The sequence below is a fragment of the Bidens hawaiensis genome, unplaced genomic scaffold, assembly GCF_021521415.1.
Source record: "Bidens hawaiensis isolate Kalapana, Puna unplaced genomic scaffold, B.hawaiensis_p1.1 tig00007859_1, whole genome shotgun sequence".
Taxonomy (NCBI): domain Eukaryota; kingdom Viridiplantae; phylum Streptophyta; class Magnoliopsida; order Asterales; family Asteraceae; genus Bidens; species Bidens hawaiensis.
The window spans coordinates 289,799-310,499 of NW_027491546.1; the positions used below are offsets into that span (position 1 = coordinate 289,799).

Genomic DNA, 20,701 nt, shown 5'->3' on the forward strand with positions numbered 1-20,701 from the left:
AGGGGCAAGAAGAATGGAAAAACCTTTCATAAGAAGGAATTCCAACATGAGGCTAGTGCTTACGATGACATTAGAAGAAGGATGAAAGCGTGTTACGTCTGCGGGAACAACCGGCATTTGGCAAAGGAGTATCACTACCGTGTTGTTAATAGACAAGCCCCTCAGGTGAAAGGTAACAAGTTTCAACCGAATCCAGTGGTTAAACAAAATTCTTATTTTAGAAAACCACGAGTATTTGTACAACGGGTCACAGATACTCAAGGATTCAAAGCTAATATGACAGGTTTGCACTCAAATGATTTAGAAACTGTTAAAAGAAAAATAAATTTTCAGAAATCAAAGAGTGTTGAGAGTTCTAAGAGTTCGAATTCGAATTGCTCCACTCCAAAATTTGTTCTTTCAAATTTCACTAAACCAAGACAGACTTGGAAACTTAAAACTCAGCAAATAGAATCTGTATTAACAAATGATTATGTTAAAGATGAGAAAGATATGAGTTGGCAAGAGGTCATATGTTGATGCTCAAGGGAACCCCAAGACATTTATGACTTGGGTTCCTATGTCCAACTGATCCAGCTATCGTGTAGGAGCAACCACAAATTCATTGTTTATTAACTGGGTTGTTCCAGGCACATGACAGGGCAAATATCCATTGTTTTTAAATCTTTAAACCATGAAATGGATTATTTGTTGCCTGGACGGGATTTTAGGGTGATAGAACGTTTTTAATCTGCTCTCTAAGTGTGTAGGAACAAATCAGGGAAAACATTTCATATTAAAAGGTTTGTTCCAGACATTCAACTCGCAAGGATGCATAATCTCAAAACAAGCTTATTCCTATGGAAGATTCTAATAAATGGAAAGATGATGTCTTGAAGATAAAAAGGTAACCGTATCACTTTGGTATGAAAGATTGATCAGTCAAAAAGATTTTAAAATTTTAAATTTTTATAAAAAAATACAAAAATATGTTGATGTATAGTTTTTCAAGTATAGTATATTTTGTTTCCCAAAAATGAGAAAATGACTTGAACATGCATGAGAAATGATAGTACATCAGTTGGCTGACTGTCACACTTCGTCATAAAAGTTTTTATTAAATACTACGTCTCGCCGATTGAGTCTTTTTGAGGTTAAATTTGTTCCTAAAAGTTTTCATTTCTGTCAAAATTTTTGCACAAATTTAGGGGGAGAAATTTAAAAAAAAATTCAAAAAGAGTGTGTGTGCGTTTAATAAAAAATTATTATCTATGTCTTTCAAACTTCACTCTCGCTTGAAATTATGTCGGCTGCTCAAGTTTGAAGAACATATACTTGTATATGTTTGGTCCGGTGATCTACTTGTAGATTCACAGGATAGCCATTTATCTAAAGACTGAAAGCATCTGGGGCGACCGTGATGTGTTTTGTTTTTGTGTTTTGAATTCTTTCACTTAAAATTATGTCGGGAATTCCAAGTTGGAGGGACACGTATTCTCATATGTATTTGGTCCTGTTAACCACTAGTGGTCATACGGGATAGCCATTTACCTGAAAACTGAAGAGTGACCGGGGTGACTGACTTCTTAACATGTGTGTCTTCTATAACTTTCTGGGAGGTGATATTACTATTCAGTTAACAGCTTTTCAGAAGCTTCAAAACATTTTCAAATGAAAATTGATCCAATCTTTGGAAAGTGATAGATAAATTGTTTCTGTGTGCCTAACGGGTGAAGTTATTAAGCTTAAAAGGCTTCAGAACAGTCATTGATTTGTATGGTAGCTTTCCATGATGCGTAAAAGTTGAAGTGATATAAACTAAATTTGCTAAACTTAATGTGGAGAGTCACTTTGAAGAAATGTGCATGTCTTCATTAACATCTCTCCGAATGATAGGCAGAAAAGCAATTACACAGTCATACAGGAGCCCGTTAGTTTCTTGATCACCAAAAATATTGTGCTATTATGTTTATTATTATAAAAAATAGGAAAAGATAAAAAAAAAAGAAAAAGATGAAAAAAGGAAAAGATGAAAAAAAGGAAAAGATAAAAAAAAGATAGAGAAAAAAAAATAAAAAAAACTTATTATGAGTATGTATATAATTTGTGCTGTTAAAAAAACTTGGTATTTCAAAAGCTTAAAGGGTCAAACTAGAACTACAGAGATGGGGGCACAAAAGTAAGTCCTGTCATATCTCGAATGAAAGGCTTGTCAGTTTACTGGCACTAAGTCCAACGTTCAATCTTAAAGCTTAAATTTGCTTTTATATAAAATCTTTTGATCAAGCACTAGGGGGTTGGAGTCAAATTGGGGTGATCTGGGGAAAGCCAAATACGCTTTGAGAAGAGATAGGAGGCATCACATGTCCATGAGTGATGTCCATCTAAGCTTTATGCCGAACTGAACCTAAATCATATCACTGATGCAATGAAAATCATGCTAAGTTCGTTATACCTGCTATCAACCTGTTTCTTTATGTCATAATAACGCTGAACATGAATCTTTGTGAAAGCACCTTAAATAATATGATTCCATGTTCGGACATAAAGGCGACAGTTTTATCAAAAACTGAAATTTGATCCCAAATTTTTGCTAAATTAAAAGAAGACCGGGTGATTAAATTTGTTTTATTTGTTGGTTTTACTTTATTTCATTTATTTTATTTTTTACTTCTTGATTACTCTTGTCGAAAAAAATGTGTTAAGAAATCGTTTTGAAGTTTTCAGCTCATGAAATCTGATATTGGTTATTGTGTTATAGTTGGTTTAGCTGGTATGATCTCATTTCAAGTCTTTTCAAGAAAATTAAAAAAAGGAAAATGAAAATTACAAAAATATGTCTGTCTTATTTTGTTTTATTTAATTGGTTTCGAAAATATTTTGGTTGATATTTCTATCAAAGTTGATTGTTCTTACAAGACTGGTTTCTTGCAACGGAAGCATATGAAGTATCTAAGATTCAAATTTGGATGATGCTGTCAAAAAGGGGGAGATGATAAGTTATTGGATGCAGATGCTGAAGTTGCTGATCACTGAAGTTGCTGATTATGTTCTAGTAAAGATTCTGAAGATCTTGAAAGCATTAGTCTAAGAGAAAGATTGTTGAGTCATAAATTGGTTAGACTGACGCATATCAAAAGTCCAAGACATGATCAAGACTAAAGTGATGTAAACGAAGACGAGTTGAAGAATTACATTGGTGTAATACCGAAATTCCTATGAATTTTGGATAGGCTAGTTTGAGGTGAAATAAACATGAACGAAGCTACAAACCAAGGGGAGATTGTTGGGTCTATATTTGGTGGTTTGTACTTAGTTATATGTTTATTGGGTTTTCGTGGTGGCCTATGTATGTAAACCGAGATCACTAAGGGATCTCGGTGGGCTTTGGGCTTTACTTTGGGCTATATTGTTAGCTTCCCTATATATAGATAACATGTATAGGGTTTATGTTGGTTTTTCACATTAAACACTTTCTTAGCCACCATCTAGAGAGCAATACGGTTTTGTGTAATCTCATGTACTAGACTATTTAATAATATAATCGTGTGCATTTGGAGTATTACATCGTGTTCATTATATTCATATTGTTCGTATTTATCGTTTTTGAATCATCACGTTGTTAGGATTCCGCACTAACATAGTGTTTGGCTTGATATCATATTGTAGTGATCCAGATTCGGGACTTCCAGAAATATTATTTATTCAAAAAAATAAACATGCACCCGCAATTTTTAAGGCTTATTTCTTTTTTATCCCGAAATGATGAATTGCGCTCGTATAGACATGTTAGACGCTGCTATTGAAATAGCCCTTCTGTCTATATTTTCTGTTACCCCACCCATTTCATAAAGGATTCGACCTAGTTTAACAACAGCTACCCAATATTCGAGAGAGCCTTTACTTGAACCCATACGTGTTTCTGCGGGCCTTACTGTAACCAGTTTATCTGGAAATATACGAACCCATATTTTTCCACCGCGACGTGCATTTCGTGCCATTTCTCGTCGATCTGCTTCTATTTGTCTAGATGTGATCCAAGCGGGTTAAAGTGCCTAGAGAGCGTATTTACCAAAAGTTCCCCACTATTTTGGAGTTTGCCAATGAACTCATTCACACACACACACACACACACACATATATATATATATAGAGAGAGGGTTAGGTTAACGTACAATAATTATTAACGTACAAAAACGTGCGTGAATTACGCTAAAGCCAAAAACAAAATGCTTAAGGAAAAACAAATGCTCAAAGCCAAAAATACAAAAAACGCTCAAAGCCAAAATACAAAAATACGCTCAAGAAAATCATAATACGCTCAAAACCGGTTTCGTGTAGAAAAGGAAAATATTGATCGATTAAAGATCCAAATATGTTTTTTTGGTGAATTGATGATTAATTGCGTATGTATTGATGATTTTGAGATCTTGTGATGTGATTTCAATGATCAATTTTGTAAATATAGGTATTTTTGTACATTAAAGATTGTTGTATTCTAACTTCTATTTATCTACATATATATATATATAGAGATAAAAGATCCAACACAATAATTCCTAATCGTACATTACGTACGAGAGTTCCTACACTGTTGATTTCAAAATCACGCAATGGCAATATTGTAAATTTCATCAACAATGATCCACTGCTCCCATCGATTCCGTCAGCCTTCACTATCACCGTTCATCAATTCGTCACCGTCCAACGATTTCATTCACCGTCGCGACCATCGACATTACCGTCGTGAACACCATCTTTCTCTGTCACCAGTTGTTCACAGGTCAGTTGATCAAATTGATCGATTGAAATTGAAATTGCTAAACTAATTGATCAATTAAACTTTGAAATTGTTCATATTAATCAACATTTTGAAGCTTCAATTGATCAATTTTGAGTTTTGAGTGATGGGTTTTAACTGAACGTTTAAAGGTTAAAGTCTGAACATTTAAGGATGAGAATTTGGCTTGAACGTTTAAAGTTTTTTTCCTTAACATTTAAAGGTTTAACCTTAGAACGTTTTAAGGGTGGAATTTAGATTGAACTTCTAAACATTTTGTTAGAACTCTAAAGTTTTAGTACAGAATTTCTAAAGTTTTTTGTATAGAACTTCTAAAGTTTTGGTATAGAACTTCTGAACCTTTTGTTAGAACTTCTAAAGTTTTGGTACAGAACATCTAAACTTGAACGTTTAAAGGTGTTCGTTTTGGTCTGAACGTTTAAATTTATAGTTTTGATCAGAACGTATTAGTTGAACGTTTAAACTTTTTGTTCATTTTTTGTCAGAACGTTTAAACTTTTTCTTCATTTTGGTCTAAATTTTTTACTTTAGAAGTTCTAGACAAAAAATTTAGAAGTTCTGTACAAAAAGTTTAGAAGTTCTGTACAAAAGGTCCAGAACGTTTAAAGTTTTTGTGTAGAACGTTTAAACATGAACCCTAATCATAGCTCAATTAAGTGTATTATTATGCAATTTCATAATCGATTGATGATTCTAAAGCCTCCTACACATCAATTCTATTGATTAAATCAATAATTTTTGATCAATTTGAAGATTATTAAACTATAGCGATAATGGGTTTATCGATTTTGATTATGCTTTAGTTTTGTGGATGATTTGATTATGGTTGAAGGCTTGCAGAAAATGACGATCTGTTGTGCGAGAAGTATTTTTTTGATTTAATTACAATTATGTCACCACGTAGTTTTAATTGCAATTAGGCTCTGGTGGTGCAGGGTCTCGCGTACCTAATGTACGATAACCTATTATTGTACGTTAACTCTCCTCTCTCTCTCTCTCTATATATATATATATATATATAAGGGTCAGGTTCAAGAGAGAATTTTAAAAAAGTGGGAGTCTTCATTTTACCAGTAAAAAAAATAATATAAACCTCGATTTCACAAGTAAAAAAGTAGTTTTAGCACGGATCTCCCGTTCTCTTATGAATAGTAAGGCCTATATATAGATACATACCCCATTCGTTAGTGTGGATAACGAATGGAGTGTTTCTATAACGAATGTTTTCCATTCTTTACCCATTCGCCAAACATCCTTCACGAATGGTTATACTTTAACGAATGAGCTATCATTCGATATGTCCATAGCAAATGTGCTCTTTAACTTAACGAATGGGTTTGTAATCTAAAGAATTGACCCCATTCGCTATACAATCCATAACGAATGAGCCATTTTACATTATAGCGTATTGACTAACCTACCCCTAGCATCTTCGATCAGCTACAAACAACAAAGCATGCACTTACAACAATAAAATGTCTCAAATAATTGTCATACAAAGTTTCGACAAATAATATAGTTAGAACGCACACACACTCATACGGGTACCGTCACTGACTGAAGAAATGTATATTAATTATCGAATTTATTTTAATGTATTTCGGCCCTCAACTTAAATGTTCAAGTCTGTCACTATATGCAATACTCATTTGTAAATTCCTAATTACAAATAAATGTTTGTAACAAACCAACATACAGTATATTATATATATATATATATATATATATATATATATTATTTACAACTTTTGTACAAGCTCTTTTTACACACTTTTGCTTCTATGGTTGTAACCTAAAGCATTAGAGTTGTGCATTTGGTTTATTTGGTTATACAACCAGTTGGAATTTCCTTATGAGCTCATCATGCTCCACGTATCCATGTTACTATACACATGCTCTTCTACAATTTGTTTTATCAAAACACAGTCGTCATAATAATAATCAGTTTACTATACCACCACTTTTCACATTAACATTTTGTTATGCCATCATTTTCCACCATTTTCTCTTTGTATTTCACCCACCGAATTCTTTCTCTGTTCTTGGAGAGATCATCGGCCATCCGTGGCATACAGTTTTTTATTGTGGCTGTGTATTGTGGTGACAAAAATCTCTCCGATTTTGATTGTCGCGACTCCGATTCGTATGTTGTCGGGTTCCATTTTGGAAACCCTATGCGACAGTGATGCCGTGACTGTTGTAGGTTTCCATTTTGGACCCTAGGCGGCAACAGTGGCGGAGCCGAATGTGACATTCGTCATTTTCGGTTTGATTCGTATTTCTATTTGAATTGTAAACCCGACCCGTTTTGTTTTCCGGATCCTTCGATATTAATAAAATAGTTTATTTTAAGTTATAATCATGTTTCATACTTGTCCTTTTCTTTTAAGGCCCTTAATGGTGTTTAAAACGCTTATTCTATGCTCAAAACGAGTTAAAACGAACTACAATGACCAAAGTTGCCAAAAACCAACCAAGATAAATCTCATAAATATTTTACCAACTACAAAATATACTTTTTGTCCAGATTTCTTTAAATTTTTATAATTCTTTTAATTAATTTATTTAAATTAAAGGTTTTACTTTAATTTAAAATCCAACCAACCAACTTTAATGCATGTAATTCTATTGGTGAAGATTGGTGACAACACCCTAACCATTATAAATACCAACCCATTACCACCCATTATTAGGTGCTCACATGTCATACTCTCTCTAATTTTTAGATTGCAGGTTTATTACCCTTTTGTTTTTGATGGTTTGACTTTTAAAGTCAAACATAAGATATTTCTTTCTTTTTAATCCGATTTAGGTAACTGAAACTCATGTTTTTTGTTTGTTTATGTTATATTACTTTATTTATTTGTTTTCCTTCTTCAACAATGATTGAATTAGGTGTTTATGTCATCCTAAGGCAAATATACACGAAAGGGCTATTTTAGTCCATTTCAACATTTTGATTTATTTAAGCTTTCTGTTTTGTTTAAGATCTGAGTTTTAAGAAGTTTATATTGGTTCTATGGTTTTGGTATGTGGTAACCAACCTCGGTCTCATACCAAGTCATGGACCGAACCGAAACCGAACTCTCGTTTAACCTTTTTAGTAGTTGTAAGTAAGATTCAAATGTTTAAATTCTTATATTTACCTTTTGTATTTGTTGTTATAATATGGAATTTTTGGATCCAAACTTGGTCATATACCAAGTCTTGAACCAACCAAACCACAAAAATGAACTAAACCGAGTTCCCCAGTGTTTCGAGCCACCAAATCTCATATTTTTTTAAAGATCTTTTTATAAACTAATTATAAATGTTTTCTCAAATTATTTGGTATGTCGGAACCAAATTGATCTTATAACAAGCTTGGACCGACAAAACCGAACATCCGCTTAACATTGACGTTTGGAGTTCTTCCTAATAGAACTTTTAACTTAGTTAAGTTTTCTGTTTTTAATGAGTTATCTCATAACATTTATAACTTTGGAATATCGGATTCGGACTTGGCAACTTATCAAGACCCGAACCGACTAACCCGAACACTCGTTAAATCCCGTATTGGTATTTATCTAATGGGTCGTGCACTATTGCATTAAACCAATCCCCATCCATTTACTTAACAAAGGTTAAGTACAACTTATAGATAAAACACCGAGACTCTATTTAGAGATAAGTTACTTTTAAATTGTCACTTTAATTACTTAAGTTCTATTACACTTTAAACCCCAAAATTTGCTTATTTACTTTTACTTGTCTTTTTATTTTACTTTAAGTTTTCTCAATACATCCTACTAACTTAAGGACCTTTTAATCTAGGATTCGCCTGTTAACTCGTTGAGCCCTTTCCCAAGCTATCTTTTGGACAAGTTCATCATGAAAGTCACTTATTCCAAGTGAGTACATTTCATCCCCCCGTTTTCACTTTTATACTTTGGGGGTAGCATGCATACCTATCAAAACAAGAATGATTTAAGATACTAGATCCTCAAACCACAAACTCTAGGGTATATGATACTTATAATAATTGCCCTAGTGTGTGTTATATGCCTCATATACTTTATGTGCACGAGTGTTTATTTTGATGTTGTTGTTGAGCCTCGTTAAGTATGATCATACGCACCCTAACTATTGTAGCTTTGTGCTAATAGAATAGGGCATTATTATCCGAGTATTTGGGTAGTTTTACCTATAAGAAATGATCCTCATTTATTTATGATTTATTTACCTCAATGGTTGCTTTTATTTATGGTTTCATATACGAGTTGGGGATTTTGCCTCATATTATATATACTCAAAACTAGGAAATTGCTCACCAACATTCGTGTTGACAAAATATATATGCATTGTTAAAGGTTTGATTATGGGTTATTTGAAGTTTGAAGACACTATTTTATTTTGAGACCGTTTAGGTTATTAAAAGAGTGAACAATTTATTTCTTGTACTTTGTGTTATTTTGTATGGACAAGTTGTGTTACTTCGTATGATTGAATGAAATGAATGAGTTGATTATATATTGCCACTTTAATAGTGTCATTCTTTTCTTGAGCAATCCGTCACGTCCCGGCATGCTCCGCCGCCTTTGGTCGGGGTGTGACACTGAAGTTGAGGCAACAAGCTCATTTTGTAGAGAGAAGGTGTTGCCTTTCCATCGCCGGCTTCATTTCTGGGTGTTTTTTGCGGTGGCGGAACTACAACGAGTGACACCTTCTATCTCTCTACTTTGTTGTTCTCTAACCAGATGTGGTTGTTGACTTTCTCTCTCTGTACCCGACGACAAAGCACCACGCAACCGTCGCCTCCTCGTCTTCGTTTCCCATGTATGGAATAGAAAAAAAGATTCCCGGCGGCAACTGGTGGTGTATCGTCACAGGTTGCTTTCTCTCTATTGTCTGAGAGATCACCGGTCACCGGTGGTGTATCGTTGTGGTAGAAGTATGACAGTGTTGTGCCACTTTTGTGGCACCGATTTCGTCTATTACGGCTCCGATTTTTCTGTTGCCGGGGTGGAGACCTGGTTATCTCATGTTGCGATATGGGTTTTTGTGGCTTTGTTGTCTGTGTTTAGATGTTGTTGATGGCATTGTTGTTGTGGTCATAAACTGCTCGATGAAATGCCTATACTCATAACTTAAATTTCTCTACTTTAGATGACGATTATGGTCGTTGTTGAAGCAATGACGGTCTCCTGAGCTTCAACCGACATGTAAATGTGAAAATGTAAATTGGACGATGTTCTTATGATTGTTGGGAGTTATGGAGGTGTTTGGAAACACGTGTAATATTTGGAACAAGATATGTGTGAGTCAAAAAATGGAATTGCATCCATGTTACTAGATTGTGTCATGGACTATTGGATTTTTTTCCAGTTCAGCCTAATGAAGTTTCTTAAGCCATTGCACTGTCCCAAATCATATGGATTTAAGGAAGCATTGTAGAAGGTTTGACTTTTATATGTTAATAGTTTGGCTTTGAGTTTGTTCAAATCATATGGATTTAAGGAAGTAATGTGGAAGGTTTTGACTTTTATATGTCAATAGGTTTGGTTTTTAGTTTGTTCAAAAAATATGGATTTAAGGATGTGTTGTGGAAGGTTTGACTTTTATGTGTTAACAATTGGTTTTTGAGTTTGTTTGCGAACAAGATTGTAATCTCTGATCGTAACGTGACAAGATTTGGTTTCTTTATCTATATTTATGTGGTCAACTACTTGGTGTGGCAACCTTGGTCGCAGCCATGGTGACGTTGAGCCGTAATTTGTTCAAAATGGCAATGAAGATGTGTGTATATGAGCCTATGTCATTATTTATTTTCTTCATTCTATTTTTATGTGGTCAACCACTTAGCAGTGGCAACCTCGGTTGCAGCCATGGGGGCGCCGAGCTGAGTCGTAATTTGTTCAAAATGGCAATGAAGATGTGTGTATCTGAGCCTATGTCATTATTTCTCTTCTTTGTTGTGTCATTATTTCTTCTTTTTGTTGTTTATCACTGCTTTACTTTTTTCAAGAAAATAAACCTTATTAAAATCTTGAAAACCCCAAATTGTAGAGAAGTTAGATTCTTAATTATATATATATATATATATATATAGGTTTAAGTTCAATAAAGAAATCAAATTATTGCAATAAATGAGAGAAATGAATATAAGCCACTAGTTTTATTTTAGGTTTTAAATATTTCAAAATAAATAAAAAAGATGTAAATGCAACAATAAATGCACTCTCTCTTTTCAATTAATACAACTAATATAACCATAAGACCATGTGTAGTGGGAGAGTTATGGGTAAAGTTATGGCCTATAACTCTCCTTTACACCGCCCCCCTCAAAGTTATGTTGATTTCCATTTTGTGTTGCGTTGTATACAAAACGCTGAAAATGGCACATTAATCAAAATTTGACCGTTGCATTATGTTGATTTCCATTTTGTATGCACCGCCCCCCCCCTGCATTATGTAAAAGTTTATGGGCCACGTGACGCATAACCCCTGGTAGTGGAGAGTTATGACTACAGCCTGTTTTTATACAAAACTATAACTCTGACTGGGCGCCACGTGGCGCATAACCCCTGGTAGTGGAGCTTTATGACTACACATGGTCTAATAAATATCTCTAATTAATATATCTAACTAATTTAACTATAATAATTAAAAAGATAAAAACACTAATTTAGTTTTATTTTTTATTTACACATTCTTCATTTTATTCAACATAAATACAATTTATTCATATAAAACTATTTCTTTGTATTAAAAAAATAATTTCCACTCAATATATTAGCATATATCAACGTATTTAAGTTCGATATATATACAACCTACACAAAGTTATATAACCTACACTTGTTTTGAGCAATAAAAACATATAATCTACACAAAGTTAAATAAATATACAACCTACACAAGGTTATACAACCTACACAAGGTTATATAACCAACACTTGTTTTGAACAAGTGTAGATAATCTACACAAAGTTAAAATTTCCTTGTGTATGTTATATGTTTTTTGTATGTAGGTTATATGTTTTCGTGTGCATGTGTTTTTTATTGATGATGAATTTTGTGTGTAGGTTAAATGTTTTCCGTGTGCAGGTTATATGCTGTCTTATTCTTAGAACAAGTGTAGATTATACGTTATTGTGTAAGTTGTATGTTTTTTGTTGATATCTAATGCAAGCACATGTAAAATTATTTTTTGGCATTATTCATCATAATGTAAGTATGTGTTGATGGATATTAATATATTGAATTGGAAGAAATTGTTTTTGGATAGAAAGAAATTTTAAAGTATGAATAAATTATACGTGTGTAGGATAAAAATTCAAGAAACAAAAAGTAAGTTAAAAAAATAAATGAGTTTTTAATATTTTCTAATTATAATAATTTAATTAGTTATATTAATTAAATAAATAAGTATTATAGTTTATTAGTTATATTAATTGAAAAAAGAGAATAATTAATACTTTCTTTATTTAGCTTTAAGCATTTAAAACTTAAAACAAAACTAGTGGTCCATATTCATTTCTTACAATTTTTGTAATAATATCATTTCTCTCTTGAACCATCCCATATATATATATATATATATATATATATATATGGTAAGGATCCTAAGAGAACCCTTTGTAAATTGAGAACTTTGAGAACCATTTTGGACCACTAAAAACACCTTTAAAAAAATCATAAAACAAAAAATAATAAAAATTTTAAAAATGTAAAAAAACCAAAATTCTTATATTTCATTCCGGTTTCATTAAAAAAATAAAAAAAATTTTAAAAAAAAACAAAAACAAAAAAAAACGTCGTATTATACACATATGTATAATTTTATTTAATCTTTAGTTACGTAATATACACATATGTACAGTATCATTTATCTTAAATTATACAAATGTGTACAAAAAAACATGTAAATCTACATATATGTATATATTATACATACGTGTATATAATTTAGCTAAACCGAGTTTTTTTTAAATGAAACCGGGATGATAAAATAAGAATTTTGGTTTTTTTACTTTTTTGATTTGTGTGTTTTTTTTTATGATTTTTTTATTTTTGGGTTTTTTGTGGTCTAAAATGGTTCTTATAGTTCTTAATTTTAAAAGGGTTCTCTCATGATCCTGATCATAAATATATATATATATATATATATATATATATATATATATATATATATAGGGGAGAGATAATTTGAGAACCTCTTGAGTTGTTAGAACTTTGAGAACTCAATATGAACCACACATTTAATTAAATGAAATGAAATATGTGGCTGAGATTAAATGTAATTAAAAAATGAATCAGGAGAGAGAATAAGTATTTTTTTATGATTACATAAGTTTAAATGTTGGTTACACGTGTAATAAGTTGATTCGGTGTGTAAAAAAATACTGTAATTTTTTGTACATTACTTACACTTACGTATTACACATGTGTAAAAAAAATTCAAAAAAAAAGTTGTTACGTTGAAATCTTTCGAGTTCTTAAAACTCAAAGCGTTTCTCAAAAGAAATCAATCATATATATATATATATATATATATATAGAGAGAGAGAGAGAGAGAGAGAATGATATTTTGAGAACTTGATGAGTTGTAAGAGCTTAAAGAATTCAGTATGGACCATACAAAATTTAAATGAGTATATATAATAAGTGGCTAAGATTAAATTTGATTAAAAATGAATTATGTGAGAGTAAATATTTGTGATGATTATACTAATGTAAGTGTTAGTTCCGCTTGTGTAAAAAGTCGTTCCGGTGTGTAAAAAAATATTGTAATTTTTTTTACGTACATGTAACCTATGTATTACATTACATATATGTAAACAAACAAAATAAAAAATAAAGTTGTTACGTTGAGTTCTTAAAACTTAAAGCGGTTCTTAAAAGAAATCAATCATCTGAAGACTATATAGCCGAAGACTATACAACTTTTGCTCCGAGCTGATTGAGATAATATCATCATCATCATCATCGTACGGATTATATCCTTCAAATAACAAAGCTATGATAGGTCTTATTTCTATCCCATAGGGATAGATAGGCTGTTTCTGGTAAGATCCCTAACTCGATAGTAGTTTTGCATTAAGCCTTGGATATAAGGCACATAACACTCAATCATCACCGGCTGATTGGTGCATGTACCCTTATCTTTCGGCTATCAACGCCACCACATGATGCCTGATTAACCTTCCGCCACTTTTACCGTTATTTTTACGATATTAGTAAAATAACGTTAAAATTAGTGCAATTTCACTTCTGCCCACCTGAGGGTTCACACATGTATAAATTATATGCGCGCACCGCAAGCAGGACGTGGTTGAGATAATATATGTAGAAAAATTAATCATCTAAAGACTATACAGCCAGTCAGATGGATTTCTCAAAAATATTTAGAAGTGCAAATTATTTTTAGAAGTGATACATTGATACATGCTTGAACCATTTTCTCTTAATACATGTACTTTTGATTTGGTGACTAGTATTAATCTCATTCATAAGCATATTCTTACACATCATATCCCAATGAATGTGATCGATTATGTAGTTCAACGTATCTTTCACATACATGGATTTTGAAATTAAAAACTTATCACACTTGTATTTAACTCACAAAAAGGCTCATGTTTTATTTAGTTAGTGTTGTTACCAGGGCCGTCTTTGAGGCATGGCAGGGTAATCGATGGCCACAGGCCCGACACCTCGTTAGGCCCGAAATTTTTTTTTCAAAAAACAATTATATGTATTTTTATCAAAAACATGTGTATAATCAATGTTTAAACACAATTACATAACCACTAGCATGGTCTAATAATAAAGGGGTATGACATCTAACCAAAAGGTTGTGGGTTCTAGCCTTTATTTGAGACAATTTTAAGCTTATTTTTATGCAAAAGTTTTTTACACAATTTAAATCATAATCAAATAAGCTCATTTATAATTAAATTGTTTAAACCCAACAAAATTTTCTTTTACTTTAAGGCCCAAAAAAAGTTCGCCTTTATCCCAAAATTTGTTTTTGTCTTTTCGAAGCCGGCCCTGGTTGTTACTTCCTCACTGGTCATATATGACATATAGTTAAAATAAAAAAAAACGTTACCTCTCAAAGAAAAGATACTTATAAAAGAGAAATAAAATAAAGAAAAAAAATGGCAAAAACCAATTTTTCAAGATGTGTTACATGAACAAGTTAAAAGAAGTCAAGAACTACCAATAAAGCATTGGCAAGTCGCCAACTCGAGACGGAAGCTCATTATAGAGCCCATTGGCAACAAGTCTTGCTTGGAGTGGATTTGGTTCACTTGATAGTTTTGGCCAATAAAGTTGATAACTTTCTTATTCAATACTCATGATCAGATTCTTGCACATTAAATTCTGTTAACACCTCATTGACCAATGACTCAAATATCACACACTCCACTTCCAAACCAACGTTGACTTTCTCCACTTGATTATCATAATTTGACCACTTCACCCCGTTCTCAATATCTCTTAGGTATGTTTGCCTATTGGTTTCGCACTCCCAATCTATAACCACATCTTGTTCTTGTCCATCCATCCAATCTTTTGCTCTTCGCAACATTTCATAATCCGAAACATTTTCTTCAAGCGTGTTCTCTTCAAAAAATCCCAATAAAAGACTCTTTACGCCTTCATACTTCAACAAATAATGATAAGAAACAGTTGACTCTAGTAGTTTAAGTAAAGCGGTCACTTTCTTTTCGATTTGATTATCTTCTAGGGGAAAGTCAATTTGATTTTCAATAGTTGAAGACTCAATAACTAATTGAGCTATTCGGTCCTCTAGTTTGACCGGCTCGAGTTGAGGAACTCTGTTAGATGATCGGGTCTTGTGCGCTAATATTTGTGCATCTGTAAAGTATATTGAACTATATTTACACGTTCACAAAAGAAGACCAAATAAGAAAGATATGAATAACAACCTTTGACATTAAGGTGCTTATGTTGGGGCATTGAAGAAACTTCATCTTCCTCGTCATCATTATCACTGTCGCTTGGAAAATCCATCACGGAAACCGGACTAAATTGCTCATCAGGATTGTCTCGCCATGTCTTTTATTGATTACCATCACCAACAAAGCCAAACTAATGAGTTGCAATTACTAAATTTTCAATTAAAGGTCAAATCTTTTACTATTTGATTCTTAATCTATAACTTTTGATGTTTAAAATATGTAAGTAAATCTGAGTAATATGTAAACAAAACAGTTAAAAATTAATTTATTAAGTGATAATTTCTATATAAGTCAACACTTGGAGGATAACAACATAATGAAAGCATGCGTGTAAATGAGTTGAGCCCGGGCACCCTATATTCTACCCGAGCTTGCTTAGTACTAGAGAGCTCAATTGGTTTTAAGTTCTAGGTCTAAATATCGGGCTTGGTTTGCTAGCCATTTTTCAAGCTACGAATGTAAAACATCTAACAGTTTTATAACTTTTTTTAAACAACCAACGAATAAAACTCAGCTACCTGTGGTAAATGATAACCCAATGAAAAAGGGTGATCTCATATGCATGCGATCGCAGACATCGCATGGTATTCTGTTATGGGAAAATCCCGCCGTCTAAATCCCATTGCAGTAAAAACCCAGTTGAAATCAAATTCGAACCTAAAATCTTACGGTCTTCAACTCAAATATTCATTTCCTCTCATATGTCAGTTGGGTTAAAGCTAATTGCCAAACGGTTTTACATATAAATATAATAATGATAATTAATATTTACAAAGAAAAAGAAAAGAATTACTACGTATTATATTTATCTTTTATATAAATAATATTCTCCTTCACAAAAGACGAGGGTCTTGTGGTAATTAAATATATATTTTCTGTTATTATATAGCAAAGGAAATTCACCACCCAATCCTCTACTATGCGTAGCACGAGCTTAAACTGTTTCATCAGATTTCAACGGCGCAGATCCCGTAAGAAGATTACACGTAAGTGGAATCTACGGTCCAGAATAAACTAAGATCATATTTGAAACCACGTACTAGACACGTGACCAGAGATAGAAACATAAATGACCCCCTCCCGGCCGCAGCTGTATTTTCTCCTACTTCCTCGCTGTGAAAATTTAATGCCTCTATCCCCAATATTTCACTTATTAATAATAGTATTTCAAATTTGAATCTTTGATTCAAATAAATGTTAGTAATTAACTATTTTTCAAATTTGAACCCTTGATTATAAAATGTTAATTATTTATAATTTTTCAATTTTTTAAAAAATTATCATTAATAATAATTAACAGACAGGTAAACGAACCTAATGAACATGAACAAGGCTTGCAAATGTCCCCTCGTTTAATTTTAATCGAACAACTAAATGGACACTGCTTAACATTCAGGCAAACAATACTTTTTGTTCATGTTTGTTTGTTATGAAGTGTTAATAGGCGGGCAAATGAACCTAATGAACTAGCAATCTAGCATTCATGAATGAAAAAAATAATAATAATAATAATAAACATGTTCTTTTCTATTTGTTCTATTTAAAATTTTATTTGGGTGATAGGTTGATGTATGATGGATCATTTAGCATTGCTAATAATCATAAATATTTAACATAACTAAATCAATATAAATAAACGACTACGAACTTAAATGAATGAATGAAACATTTATTTTTTATTTATCTACGTTTGTTTACTAACATAAATACACATATTATTGAACAATGTAGGAACTTTTCATTGATCGTTCAATCATTTACGTACCCAATATTAAAAGTTTAATTGACATGTAGGCAAATAATATTGTTGTTCAAATTAAGTGGGAATTTATTAAAAAAAGAGTCTCACCTTCGCGTCTTCGGTGGTATCAGAATAGTTGGTGGCAGTTACGCCTACTCCATCAACGACGTCGTTTTGAGCTAAATTAACCTCTAAATTGTTACCCGTAGTAGAGCTTTCAGTTGAGGCAGTCAACTCGCTACTGTTACCGTTACTGTTACTGATATTGTTACTGGTTGAGCTTGTCAGCTCAACCGTAGCGATTGTATTAACTGCGGTTGAGAATCGATGCGAACTAATTTCCGTCTCTTTAAGCAAATCACCGAACGACTTCAACCGCTTAACCTCCATGTTATGAATATACTTATTATTGCTTTTCTTCCAGAACCCGTGTTTCAGGAGCTTCTGAGACAGACTCCTGAAACACGGGTTAGCCTTGGTGGAAACTCGGAAGGGTAAATGCTTGAACGGTTTGATCAACACAGCAGAAGCCTTTTGTAGCACCGACGATTGTTTAGGTTTCAAATTAGATCGCTTCGGGTTTCTGTTAAGGTCCGATTCGACTAGGAATCGAACAGTGGTGCAGCATTGACGGCGAGGATAGGAGCGAAAGCCGTTTGACGAGCACGAGCTCATATCGTCGAGTAAATAATCTCTAAGCAGTAGCGTTTTCGGTAACGGTAACGTTTTCTTGATAATATGTGTATTGTTGGAAAATGAAGGTCTTGAAGCCATTAGAGAGTGAGTGATGAATGAGGAAATGGTTGATGTTGAAAATGGGGGGAGGATTGGGAATGGATTATTATTATTATTTGAATTGGTTAAGTTATTATAATGTTATTTTGTATTTTTAATTACCAAATTGGATAGTATTTAGTAATTTACTCAAGATGATACAATGACTATTAGTAACTGCTAAGTTTGGTCCTTGTTGTTTATGTGTTGTGCACCCTGTATCAGATTGATCAGTGAATCGAATTTGGAGTTACTTGAGTTTTTTGAATGATTGAATCAAGTTATTCATATTTTAAAAGCTTGAAGCTAGATACAAATTTGATTAAAAAAACTCAATTGGAAATTTAGTACGAATTCAAGTAAATTTGAGCCGATTCGAATTTAGCGGATTTTTTTTTTAATTTACTTAACATAAAATATACAAGTCTATAAAAATAATAAAACGTTGATATGTGAAATAACCAAAATCACAAATGAAATATTCAAAATGTTCAAAACAAAGAGGCATGCTCTAACATTCAAGATATTCACAAATTAACAAGTGACAATACCTAAATTACAAGTTAATGCCAAGAGTGTAGAAAATTAACCGTATATTAACAAAAATGTTTTTTTTTTTCGAATTGCGAACTTTATAAACAAGGCCGAAGCCACAAACCAACCCCACAACATGGAGGAATGCACACACAAAAAAACTCACACCAATACTGCATCAAAGAAAATTTAAACTGATTTGAACAAGTTATCGACTTGCAACTAGATCTGTGTTTGAAACAAAGATTACAATAAAATCTAATGTGACAAATTATATCTTGGATCTTCATCTCTTACCTACAAAATATTTCTTGTTTCGGGCCTTTAAAATACACTAATAAATTGTAATCATAATTTCATGGAAGTTATTATTTAACTTTGTATTCTTTTATTTTTTTTAATTGGAGTTTGTAGGTCAATGGTGGATTTGGTTTCCACAAATTTTTTATTCTCTTTTTTTCTCTCTATATGTACGAGTCTTAAAAGTTATGTGTGCAATCATATATTGCATATAAATATTTATTTTTCTCTCTTTAAATTAATTGCTAAAGGTAGAATTATTTGCTTACACTTTACTAAAAGTATAAAATAACTCTCATACTTACCAGCTCAATGTGTAAGCTTCTATTGAATATCATAAATATATTTATGTTTTCTTTTCATAGTTTACTTTAAGTTTTAATAAACCCATACTTTATGATATTATTTAACTACTAGCTTTAGAAACCCGTGTATTATACATGACAAATTAATATATAAATTATAATAATTAATTTAATACAAATAAAAAAAAATAATTAAGTCTCTTTATATTATGTAAAAAAATGTATTACAAACATAGTCGTTTTATATCATCAAATATATTTGAATTTTAAATCAAGAATGGGTTGTTCTAACATCGGGAAACAATAATGAATCAATGCCACTGAAAACAACATTTAAAACACATTCGTACCCGGCCATAGACCAAAAAGACATAAGATTTTCCTTTTTAAACAACTTTCATGCTGTCTTTATAAACACACTGTTGTTCAGCTATGTTGCACGGGAACTGGTACGGGAACGGGAAACGGGCACGGGTACGGGAACGGGAAACGGCAAAACTCAAAATATCAAGAAACAGGTACGGGAAGGATACGACAATAAATGCATATAAAAAATAAATATATATTATAAATAATGTACCGCAAAGGCCAAAATATATTCATACGTTGATGTAAACTTAAAAATTCATACATCTTCCAACGATAATTGTCACACCCCGACTTAGGGGCCTAGGCGTGTGACCACAAGTTGGTACCACTTTTGTAAATACATCAGAGTTACGGGTTTTATTTCAGCGGAAGTCTTTTAAAATAAAATCATATTGAAAACTTATTATTAAAAACTAGGGTTTAAATACTCGTTCAATGTTTATAATACTTTTCTTTAGAAAACATAACTCTTTTATAATATTTTGAAATAAAATATCTGAGCCATCAGATGCTTGTCCAACCTTTCTTGTTTTCCCTGTAACATGGGGGGAAAATACGTCAGCACAAAGCTGGTGAATAACGCTGACTCTAAAATCTTCTTTACAATACATTTGTGAAACCAACAATAATACCTTTGTGACAACTCATTAGGCACCCAACTAAATTGGGATCAAATTACCCTAAGTACCATGTACAATTAATTATATACACAATATCATTTCTCTTAACAGTCCCGTAGACCTTCAAAGGCATGTTTGATGATATGCATGGCCTCGGGGAAATGCCGAGTCACCATGTATGTTTGGATCCAGACACATGTATACTCTTAATCAGAGTGTCAGTTTCTTATTATTGTACACAAAGTTTTTAAACCATTCAGACTCATTATAAAAGGTTTGGGGCGTATTCACCTTGTCAATGGGATCGG

The 20,701-nt window shown here is 32.3% G+C and overlaps 1 protein-coding gene and 1 long non-coding RNA gene across 2 annotated transcripts in view; both read right to left on the reverse strand.

The window, feature by feature from the left end:
* Positions 1-20,701, reverse strand: part of LOC143636325 (uncharacterized) — a 256,311-nt gene that overhangs the window by 180,575 nt on the left and 55,035 nt on the right. The window lies entirely within an intron of this gene.
* Positions 15,094-18,357, reverse strand: LOC143636315 (uncharacterized). The gene is made up of 3 exons (XM_077103947.1): positions 17,600-18,357; positions 15,718-15,847; positions 15,094-15,646 (listed from the first exon to the last, which is right to left on the reverse strand). The coding sequence occupies exons 1-3, from the start codon at positions 18,263-18,265 to the stop codon at positions 15,114-15,116; spliced, it is 1,329 nt and encodes a 442-aa protein (XP_076960062.1). The 5' UTR covers positions 18,266-18,357; the 3' UTR covers positions 15,094-15,113.